General features: G+C 35.6%; 1 protein-coding gene across 1 annotated transcript in view; it reads left to right on the top strand.

Moving 5' to 3' along the window:
* The window catches only part of LOC150086801 (sodium- and chloride-dependent taurine transporter-like), a 299,102-nt gene that overhangs the window by 167,977 nt on the left and 118,729 nt on the right, over positions 1-12,396 (top strand). The window contains exon 5 of the mRNA XM_090372759.1: positions 5,584-5,718. Coding sequence (XP_090228885.1) covers positions 5,584-5,718 — 135 coding nt within the window. The remainder of the gene's footprint in view (positions 1-5,583; positions 5,719-12,396) is intronic.

Genomic DNA, 12,396 nt, shown 5'->3' with positions numbered 1-12,396 from the left:
TATTATGTTAAAATTACATTTTAACATAATAGTAACAGTGCTGAAATTTAATGAAACCTCTTTAAAATTTTTCATTCTTTTTAATAGCATGCATAGCACCAAAATAGCAAATATAGTACATTAAGTACATATAAGTCATTGTACATATAGTTCATTGGGAACAGGTATGCTGTGTGTTATCAGACACTCAGCCTAAAACACTGATGGATCCAATATCTCTCTATTATAGAAGATTTAGGAGAAGTCCGGTTGGCCTACCTCCCTAAAATCCACTCATGCACACCTTCTCGATGGTAAGCCCTGTTACGTCACTTAGGTGGCAACGAACGTGTAGAGTGGTTCTCTTCAAGAAACCTGGTCAGCGTGAAGAGGAAAAGACCAAACCCTCCAGCATATGACAGCATGACGAAACAAATGGCGCTCAGTCCCCAGCAGCTTTCACTCCCCCTCTTACGGCAGCGAGAGGATCAGAGTGGAAGCAGAGGGTGATAAGAATCTCTGGGTACGACCAGGCTGCCATGCACGGAAACTGAACTTGGCCTGTTATAACATAAGATCACTCATCGGTGAAGACAGGATATTAGAGCTGGAAAAGGAATTGGAAAATGTGAATTGGAATATCATTGGTTTGGCTGAAACAAGAAGAAATGAATCACTTATAAGTTTATCAAGTGGCAATCTGCTGTACACCAGTGGAAACAGTAAAAGGAGTGAAGGTGGAGTTGGGTTTCTGGTCCATAAAGATTTAAAAAACAACATTTTGTAATTCAAAAGTACATCACCAAGGGTGTCAAGACTAATACTCTCAAGATTTCTAAGAGGTACAAGCTAAAGGTTATAATGATTTATGCACCAACATCCAGCCATGATGATGAAGAGGTTGAAGAAATGTACACTGAAATTGAGAGTCTTCTAGATGAGCAGAAAACCCACTACACTATTATTATGGGGACTTCAATGCTAAGGTTGGAAAAAGACAATAGTGCAGAAAGCGGAACTATAGGAAATTTTGGATAATTTTGGTGAAAGAAATGAAAGAGGTGAAAGACTTGTGGAATTTGCAGAATCTCAAGGATTGTCAGTAATGAACACTTTTTTCAAGAAAAGGGTGAACAGAACGTGGACATGGAAGAGTCCAAATGATTAACAACTAATGAAATCGACTTCATCCTCACTAACAGAAGATATATTGTGAATGATGTTCGCGTCCTGAATAAGGTAAATGTTGGAAGTGATCACAGAATGGTAAGATGTACACTTGATATAGATGTAGGAAAGGAAAGAAAAAAACTGACCCGAGTAAATAATACAAAGGTCTTTGAGATAACAGAAGAGGAGAAAAAGCAGTATGTACTGGAACTTAAGAACAAGTTTGAGCTTCTACAGACTGCTCAGGATCAAGATATCGACGAGGAATATTACAACTTTCTGAAAATGATAAAGCCCAAGGAACCTATAGGGAAAAAGAAATCCAAAGAAGAAAAAATTAGTCAAGAAACACTTGTCATGATGAACCGAAGACGACAAATGAAGAGCAAGAAAAACACTGACAGGGAGAAAATTGAGTATACTGAGTTATGCAAAGCCATTAGAAAGAGACTCAGAGAGGACATAAGAAGATTTAACACACGAAAAGTAGAACAAGCATTAAGGGAAAACAAAGGATTTAAATCAGCAGCCATGAGCAGTAATACAGAAAGACAAATGATACTGAAACTGAAGAATAGCGATGGTGTACTTATAAACAGCAGAGAAGGCATAATTCAAATAGCAGAAGACTACTATAGAGAATTATACAAGGAGTGAGGGAATGATGCCAGCAGTGGGGAAGATGGATTGCAAAGTAGCAACACATACGACATAGTCGATATTCTTCCTGATGAGGTAGAACATGCATTGAAGAAAATGAAGAATCAGAAAGCCCCGGGGGAAGATGAAGTTACTATAGAGTTGTTAAAATTGGGAGGAAGAGACAAAACACAAAAACTGGCAAGGCTCTTCACAAAGTGCATTAGGAAAGGTGTGACGCCTAAGCAATGGAATAATGCAATCATAGTTTTGCTGCATAAGAAAGGAGATAAATGAGAAATTGGAAATTATAGACCAATTAGCTTGTTATCCCACATCTACAAGTTGTTCACAAGGGTCATTACTAACAGATTGGAAAGAATACTTGATGAGAATCAACCGAAGAGCAAGCTGGCTTTAGGACAGGATTCTCAACTATGGATCACCGTCATGTAATATCACAGCTAATGGAGAAAGCAAATGAATATAAAACACCATTATGCCTGGCATTTGTGGATTATGAAAAGGCATTTGACTCCATACGGCATAAGTCAATGTTTCGGGCACTGAAAAGACAAGGCATAGATACCCCATATATTATGATTTTGAAGAAAATATATGAGAGTGCTACCTCCTTTATTAGACTAGACAAAGACAGTAGGAAATTTAAAATCGAGAAAGGAGTTCGACAAGGAGACACAATATCTCCGAAGCTGTTTACTGCTGCCCTTGAGGAAGCTTTCAGAAGATTAGACTGGTCGCAAAAAGGAGTCAATGTGAACAGAGTGTACCTAAATCATTTATGATTTGCAGTTGACATTGTGGTCATAAGCCACGATCCCAAAGAATTAGAGGAAAATCTTAATCAGTTATGCACAGTTAGTAAGGATTTTGGACTAAAGATGAATATGACTAAAACAAAAGTAATGATGAACAAGTATGCCACAGAAAGGGAAATAATGATTGAAACAGCAGTAATTGAAAAGGTGGAGTCATATACTTATCTGGGACAAGTTATTAGCTGTAATAATGATAAATGGCTGGAAGTCAAGAGAAGAATAAATTTTGGATGGATAGCATTCAGGAAATATAGTCACATACTGAAGAGCAATATCCCAGTTTGTCTGAAACGTAAAATAATTAACCAATGTATACTCCCTACCATGACTTATGGAAGTGAAACTTGGGCACTCACCAAAAGAATGGAAGAGAAGCTGAGAACGACACAGCAAAGAATGGAACGAATTATATTGGGAATCAGACTGTTAGATAAGAAGAGAAACACATGGATTAGGCAGCAAACTCAAGTAAAGGACATTCTTATCAAAACTAAAGAACTAAAATGGTCTTGGGCAGGACACATAGCTCAAAGACATGATGACAGATGGACTAAGAAAATAACAGAATGGTACCCAACAGGAGCTAGAAGAAAACCTGGAAGACAAAGGCAGAGATGGATAGATGAAATTCATGAGTTTGTGGGTAGTAAATGGATGGCCAGTGCTCAAAACAGAAGGAACTGGAAAGTTGCTGGAGAGGCGTTCATCTGCAGTGGATTGAAAATGGATGATGATGATGAAGTCATTGCTTTATAAACACTACAGAAAATAAATATACAAAAAAAACGAAAAATCAATATATATCCACCAAAATATTGATGAAATATGAAAAAAAAAAAAGCCCCCTCCTCAAAATGGAGTCCCATACATAATGCTTTTCTGCCTATCATTAGGGTTAGTTCCCCTATAAAGCACTATAACTGGAGAGTTTACTGTATTATATTTTATATTATGTGATAGATATGGTGATCTGTTTGCTATAAGCTTGTCGAAAGTAGAAACTCTTTGGACAGTGGCACTTACAATTTCTGTAGAATTCATATTGCTTCAGAATAATTTTGTGAATACATAGCTGATTATCTATTTATGTTAGATATCTTGGATACTAATTGGTGAAAGAGGCATCTATCAACCTTTTCAGGAGTGAACATGTTACCGTACATTTTGCCCTGTACATACACCACTACACAGTATTGTTTATAACTAATTAATTAAATGGAACATTTGTATTGATTGATTTATTGTAAACTTCACTGACCTGGTGGTTGTGTCGGAGTATAAACAAGAACATTTTAAATATGTGGGTATACATAGATCTACGGTTATTTCCTACATTTTAAATAAAGTGTGCATTTATGTATGAATTGTCTGGAAATTTTTTTCAATATTGCTGCAATCTCTTATCTGTGTTTCTGGCTAATAGTATACATCATTTTAATAGATGGCAGCATGAAATTAGAGGATATTTTGCCTATTGGCCATTCGATTTTGGCTTACAAAAGCCGAAATTTTCTGTAATTCAGATTTGGAAATTAAAATCAAATTAAATGATACATAAACAGATGTAGAGGATATTATTGCTTCAAAAAAAGGTAAGAACAAGGTTTTTAAAGTGGTTTTAAGCATTTTTTAGATTTTTTTAAAAAGAATTCTGGTTAAATTTCTGGTAGTAATTTTACTTTGATGGACAATCAAATCATAATAAGTCAAAATTAATATTTAAAATCAATTATATACAAAGTTTCTTAAAAAAAACTTACTCCACAGAGCCCAGTCCTATCAAAAATTCCAGGGAGCCCACACATGATCAAGAAACTCACTTTTGAAAGGATTAAAACAGAACTGCCTTTTTGATATGGATACTCTTAATATGTTAAAATACAAGGACTTGTATTTGGGAAACAAATATTTCTGCATGTGGAACTGTTGCAGTTTGGCATTTATAAAATCTGTTGATTGTGGATAACAAACTGTCTTACATGATTCACTGGTGATGAATTGATAGTTTAATTCGGGAAATAACCAGAAGTTTTGCTCCTTTTAATTCCAAAGGCCCAGTGCAAGTTTTAGGTCTACTTGCACTGTGAAGTATAATTTGCTATTTTGATTGAGACAAATCTCACAGACTTCACCTACACAGTTTAGGGACAGAATAAAAATCCATAAATAGTCTTAACTTTGAAATATTAAAAAAAATAATACTGTAACAAAAAAGAATGCAAATATGCTGTGCTGTTAGTACTAGATTTTTTGAGCTGTTTTTCCTTTGCATTAAACTTAATGAGCTTGATGCAATTAAGATTCCTATTTGATAAATCCAAAACCGCTTGTGCTGTCTAAATTATCATTATCCAGAAGAACAGTTAAGCAGTTGGTCTTTTAAATTTTGAAAAGATTTAATTTTTTCAGCATTCCAGTTTTTATACCAAATGTAATAAATATTAGATAAATCTGCTGCTTTTTTTTAGAGTTACCAGTATTTATACAACTTCATGTTTTTTAAATGAATTTTTCACAGTGTTAGATAGTTGTATGTGAGAATTATTGCTTTAAATTATACTCTAAATGCTATGGGTGGACTTTTTTCCCTATAGTGTAAATTTTTCTGCAGCAAAAGGTAAGTTTTTTAATCATTTGCATAATAAAGAAAAGTTTGAAGTTTGGTTCAAGATGATGAAATGGTGAAAAGATGGTGAAATGTATCGTTCTACCCCTGCATTTCACCATCTTCATATATCTTTACATTAAAATTTTTATTGAATCATCAAAATATATAGTTCATTATTTAATGATATCAGTACCTCTCAATTTGATGTTTCCTTAGCATTTTTCGAAATTAATGAAAATATTACCTTTCCCTGTGAATGATTGTCTTTCATAATTTTCTATGTGTAATATCATTAAAATTTTTCATGTTTTAAATATTTTTCATACAAATGAATTTAAATTCTTTTAGGTTGTATATTTTACTGCAACATTTCCATATGTAATGCTTACTATCCTGCTTGTAAGAGGGTTAACCTTAACTGGTGCAGGTCAAGGTCTCATATTCTATCTGAAACCAGACTTCTCAAAGCTTACCAATGGACAAGTAAGGCCTTTATTGCAAAAATAATTTTTTCTCTTGCTTTTTCTCATTTGTTATTTAAGCAAGATGGTGTGTAGTGAATTGCCCTATGGTAATTTAAATTATAATTAAACATTAATATTTCTTATTATCATGCATCCTTAGCCAAACAAAAAAATAATAATGCAATAATTATTTTTTTACAGATTTTAACCCATAAGTCATGAAAATAATGCTATTTTGTCTTATTTGTTGACATAATCCCCCCCCCTCCATTCTTATTTTCATGATGGTGTGTAGTGAATAGCTCTATGGTAATTTAAATTATTATTAAACATTAATATTTCTTGTTATCATGCACCCTTAACCAAACAAAAAAATAATAATGCAATAAATAAATTCCCTTCCCCTCTCCATTCTTATTTTCATGAACTTTATTTTCAATTTGTGTATATTAGTGATATGTAATGATATTTTTTGCACATTACAAATTTAATTTGAATATTTTTTAACTTCTTTATATTGCCCCTCTTTTTAACATACCAGCATGTTATAGTGACCTGTCTCAGTGGGTCCTCCGTAGCCAGGTGGGCAGGAGCAGCAGAGAATAGCACACGCTTCTTGATTAGACCAGGGTTCGAGCCCATGACCACCAAATACAGAGGATGCGGAAAGGTCAGGGAATGACCACCGCCTATCTCTGGAGCAATATGGCCTTAGTTGCTTATGCTCCTAAAAAACCAAATAACAACAACAACCTGTCTCAGTCAGTTTCTCGTAAATCATGCTATTTTACATTTTTTATAAAAACCTTGAAAGCTGAAAAAATTCTCTATTATGACCAAAAAATTTCTGCTACTCTATCTTGTTTTTCACTTTTTTATTACAATATTTACATTTCAAAATGAAAGAATATCAAAGCTAATAACAATCTTGACTGTGAGAAATCATTGGTGATTTCTCACTCACTCATTGACCTAATTAAATTAACTTTGACTAGAAGCTCATTTCATTAGCGACTGTTGGTTACTACATATTGTATGTAGTGTCACTCTGGCTCCTACAAAATGGGTAGCTTTGCAAATTGCAGACAAAATTAAGATTGTACAAGCTGTAAATAATAGATAATGGTGTGCATTCTAAGACCAATACTGACTTGAGCCACTTGATCAAGGTGTAATCTAGTGCTTTATAAAAAAATGTAGAAGGATGCTATTAAACAAAATTGTGCTGTGTCTTAAAAGCAAAACAATTCAAAATCAATGTGCTACAGGCATTGTATTTATGTGATTCAGCATGGAATGAGATTGACAAAAATGTAATTGCTAACTGCTTCAAACATGCTGGATTTTTTTACCTTGAATAATGTAACAAGCGTAGCTTTGCATTCTTCTTCCTCTGTTAATTGCAAAGAACGCTCCAGTAATAATGCATAAAATTTTGAGGATCTGCATCATTGCTTAAACTTATAGAGAAACATGTTTTTAAGACTACATTAAAGTAAATGTAGACATTTCTTGTTTCGGGATATGCATGAATGAGAAGGAACTTGTTACAGATGTAATGGAATATAGAATTTGTAGCGATGAAGAGAAGGAGGAACCTACTGTGGTCAAGCAAGAAGTTTTGTTGAGGATTAAAACTTTTATATCATTTATTTATTTAAGTGCAGCCTAACCATGAAAATTAATTAACTGCTATCGTGCACTTTCATAATTCTCTTTTAAAACATGCTCTGCTGAGACAGTGCATTTTGACATTTGCATTTTTTTTTTAGTTTAACATGAATTCCCCTATTTGTGGTTGAACCCTTGATATATACATGTATAAATAAATAAATCTGTAGCCATTGTTAATCCACTGCATAATGGTAGCCTCTTCCTCCTCGTGCAGGTACCTATCGAGCTGACCTTTGAATCTCCCCAAGCTGTTATCTAGTTTTAAAATTCTAACCTCTAGCTCCATAACTTCTCAGAATTGGATACAAGTTCACAACTTTATTCTTTTCCGAAATCTTGATGTGAAGAATTTGTTTTTTCACAATAAAGTGATTTCTTCTGTTAATTACATAGGGTTAAGGTTATTTTTTGACCAGTAACTTTTTGTTGGACCAGTGGTTAGTGTACACAGTTGCAAGTAAGGGGAGGGGGTTCGAGCCAGTTTGCTGCCACGAAAATTGCACAGCCCATTGTTGACTGTAGCATCAAAAAATCCTGGTTGTTCTTAATTCTATATATATATATATATATATATATATATACACACACACACACACACAGTTTCATTGAATTATATAAGCTTTTCTAGCCTCAGCTGTCCAAATTAATTAATTCATTCATTTATGTATTTATTTGAACAAAAATAACTCCTGTGTAATATATTTTCTCTATGATGAAACACACTATAAGATTCTTCATGATTTACAGTTATGAGATATTTACTTTGTTGTTGTTGAACCTACTTTTTTTTTTTGATTTTAGGAGTGATAAAGCAATAAAAATACATTTTTTTCAAAGAAGAAAAAATGATACCTATAAAATAAAATTAAATGTAGTGAAATAATTTAAATTCATTTTGTTTTAAATTAAAATATATTAACATAAAATGTTGCTAAGAACTAAACTCTTAATAGTATTATACAGTAAACCCTCGTTAATCCGGAGTAATTGGGGGGAGGGGGGGGAGGTCATCTGGATTAAGCTATAATCTGAATTAGTGAATAAAAAGATAGCCCTAAAAAACAAAAACAAAAAAAAAAAAAAAACTTAGAACACAAATAAATGGAAAATTTTAATGATATCGCTGTAGAGCCTTTTTATAATTTTTATTTAAAAACTATAAAAAGACAATACGTTTATCCATCAATCGATGGATAAATGTATTGTCCTATATCTTTTATGGGTTTCGAGCCCATCACCACCAAATACGGAGGATGCAGAAAGGTCAGAGAATTACCACAGCATATCCCTGAGCAATATCGCCTTAGTTGCTAATGCTCCTAAAAAACCAAATAACAAATATCTTTTATGCATTTATCAGGAGGCACTGGCGTTGCACACCACTTGATTGTTGCTATGAATACCACTTAAATACAGCTTCTTCCAGCAATGCCTTTTTTTTGCTTTTTTATTGTTGGTCAGTTTGATACACTGCTTTTATCATTTCCTACATTGATTTTAAAGGAAATGTATTTACATATCCTTTTTGTTTTTTAATATCTGATACAGCCTGTTGGCCAATACCAAATTCTTCAGCAATTTTTTTTTTTTTTCAGGAACACTTTTTTAAAGTTGTTCTATCACTTTGAGCTTGTTAATGATAGTCAAAGTAAAGGGTTTTCTTTTTATTTCACTTTTTAGTTCTTTAGAACCCATAATTATATAAAATATGTTAACTTATGTACATATTAGCATTAGCATTAGCAGAGCCATTTGATGCAAGAAAGCAAGCTTATGCAGCATCAGCCAAAAAAAATAAAAAAAAGAAACCACTTCCACTTGACCCCTCTGTTCGTTCAAAATACCTGTCCAGCTGAGCCTTAAACTTATTTAGGCTATCAACTTCCACGACAAGGGATGGAAGTCTGTTCCACCAACCAACCACCCGCTGGCTAAAGGCAAATTTCCGCACGTCTATCCTACATCTGTCTTTCCTCAATTTGAATTTATGCCCTCTCAGGTGATTATTCTGAGTGAGAGGAAGGATCCCATCAGCATTGAGCATGCTCAAACCATTCAAGGCTTTATACACCTCTATCAGATCACCTCGCTGGTGCCTAGTCTCCAGACACTGTAATTTGCAAAACTTAAGCCTTTCTTCGTAAGAGTACCCCTTTGTTCCATTCACTAATCTTGTTGCCCTTCTCTGTACTCATTCCAGCAGCTCTACATCCTTCTTGAAATGAGGCCTCCAGACCTGTATGCAGTACTCTAGGTGTGGCCTGACCATTGCCTTATACAAGGGAATAATCACCTCCTTATCCCTGCTAGAAAAAGTTCCTATATATCATTGACAATACACCATGAGCTACTCTTGCAGCCCATCTGCACTGCTCAGAGAACTTCATTGCCTGCACAACCACCCCCAGGTCCCTTTTATTCTCTACCACTGTCAGTGTAGTACCACAGAGTTGATACGTTGCTCTGGGGTTACTGTTTTCCATGTGTAGTACTTTACATTTGTCAATGTTAAACTTCATTTGCCACCTCTCAGCCCATCTGCTCAACCTTTCCAGATCCTGTTGCAGCAGCATAGTGTCAGTAGTGTCCTTGACAAACATGCCTACTTTTGTATCGTCTGCAAACTTCGACATTAAGCTTGATATACCATCATCATTAGCATTTATGAATACAGAAAACAATAATGGACCCAACACTGAGCCCTGAGGGACTTCACTAATAACATTAGTCCACGACGAGCAGTGTCCATTGATTACCACTCTCTGTCTTCTCCCCTTCAACTACCCCTTTATCCACAGCAGCAATTTGCCTCCAATGTCACACTGCTCCAATTTGTGCAGCAGTCTTCCATGTGCAACAGTATCAAAAGCCTTTCTAAGATCCAAGTATATAATATCAAAGTTATTCCCTGCATCCAGTTCCTTTGTGACTGCATCATAGTATCCAATCACATTGGACAGGCAAGACCTCCCCTTAACAAAACCATTCTGTGTCCGAGCTATAACTGAAGTCTTGTCTAAATGATCCTGCAGTGCTTCTTTAACTAGTGCCTCCATTAATTTTCCTGGAACAGAAGTTAAACTCATAGGTCTATAATTACTTGTGTCAGCCTTTGATCCTCCTTTGTGAATTGGGGTCACATTTGCACATCTCCAGACTGTGGGTACCTCCCCTGAGTCCAAGGAAGCTCTCATAATTATGGCTAAGGGTTTGCTTACTTCCTCTGCTGCCTCCTTTAATATAACTGGATAGATCCCATCCACCCCGGGTGCCTTTCTTGTGTTTATCTTCAACAATTTCTCCTCCACTTTACTCTCAGTTATTACAAGATTCTCTAGCTTACTGCTAGAGTTGAATACACCTCTGGCATTCCACTCGCTAAATAACTCCTCATGTGTGAATGTCGATGCAAAATATTCATTTAGTTTGTTAGCTACCTGAGCAGGATCATCAACAGTTGACCCATCGATATCAAGTGGACCAATCTGATTCATCCCCTTCCTTCTAGAGTTTACATAAGTAAAGAACTCTTTGCTGTTTTTCTTCACATCCCTTGCCAAAGATTTCTCGTAATCTGCCTTCGCCTGCCTAACCTCCTTTGTAACTTGGTTACAGATCAACTTGTATCTATCATAGGCTTCTGTGTCCCGTGTTAATTTGTATGTATCCCATGCATGTTTCTTCTCTGCCATATGCCTCATCAGTTCATCCAACATCCATTTAGGCCTAAACCTTGAACAATATTTCTTAGTTGGCATGTAAAGCCTAGTAGCTTCCAAGATAAGTTCTTTGAATGCTTCCCATTTTGCATTTGCTGTTGGTAACATCATCAGTTGGTCCCACTGTATAGAATTTAAATACTGTCTCAGTCCATCGTAGTCGCCTTTATGGAAGCAATAACCCTTCCCTTTACCCCTAATGGTAGTTACCTCTTTGAGTAAATCCCACTTCAGCACCTGTGATCACTGCCACCTAGTGGTTCATTTATCTGCAGATTCTTAATGTATGAAGAATCACTGCTGATAATCAAATCAAGAGTATTCCTGCCTCTAGTTGCCTCCCGAACATGCTGATGTAGAAAACAGTCATCCAATAAATCCACAAAAGCCTTGCTAGTGTGTGAGTGACCAACCCCCAAATTCCAGTCAATATCTGGGAAATTAAAATCTCCCATTATAAGACTCTGATTTACTGGCCCACTCTATTTTCCTGTACAGTTTCTTATTATACTCATCAGAGTCATTAGGCCTATAGCACACTCCTACTCTCAATTTTGATCTCCCAATGCTTATGTCACACCAAACTGACTCGACACTGCACTGTCCAGCGATGTCCACTGGCTTCACTTCCTTGGATTGTATGTATTTCTTAACTAATAGCATAACCCCTCCTCCCTTCCTATCCAGTCTATCCTTTCTGTAGATGTTGTACTCCCCAAATTCCAGTTCTGCATTCCTTATATCTGTGTGACACCACATCTCTGATATCCCAATGATATCTGCCTTTGATGTTTTGAGCAATACCTCAAATTCATCAAATTTATTTACTAAACTCCTAGCATTGGTGTACACGCAAGTATACATGCACCTATTTCTATTCTTAGCTACTCGAACACAACCCATGTGTTTACTTGTACCGCAATGACTCCCAGCAGTCTCTGAAATATCCTGTGTCTTGTTTTTCAGGCTTCTTCTCATTCCAATAGAAGCAGTGCAAGAATCTCTTTCACCTCTGCCAGTGGCTACTGTTAATCTATTCGTCTTTGTCTCCCCCCCAAGCTAGCAGCTTTCCGACCCACCTAACACTGCCTCGATAGCATCAGCAAACATTCTTGCACCCTTTCTATTTAAGTGTATCCCATCCCTGTAGAAGCAGTCTCTCCTGTTAACAAGTACGGACAAGGCTGAAAAAAATTCTACCCCTTGAATCTTGCACAATCTTTCCAGGGCCGAATTGATCGACAAGGCTCTCATCATATACTCCCTCCTATCGTGTCTGGGCAGAATTGCAGACACTTTCAAAT

This window comes from Mastigoproctus giganteus, chromosome 4 (assembly GCF_048544385.1).
Source record: "Mastigoproctus giganteus isolate SK-2022 chromosome 4, ASM4854438v1, whole genome shotgun sequence".
In the NCBI taxonomy this organism is placed as follows: domain Eukaryota; kingdom Metazoa; phylum Arthropoda; class Arachnida; order Uropygi; family Thelyphonidae; genus Mastigoproctus; species Mastigoproctus giganteus.
Note: the sequence above shows the minus strand (reverse complement) of the source record. Positions and strands in the feature narration are given on the sequence as shown.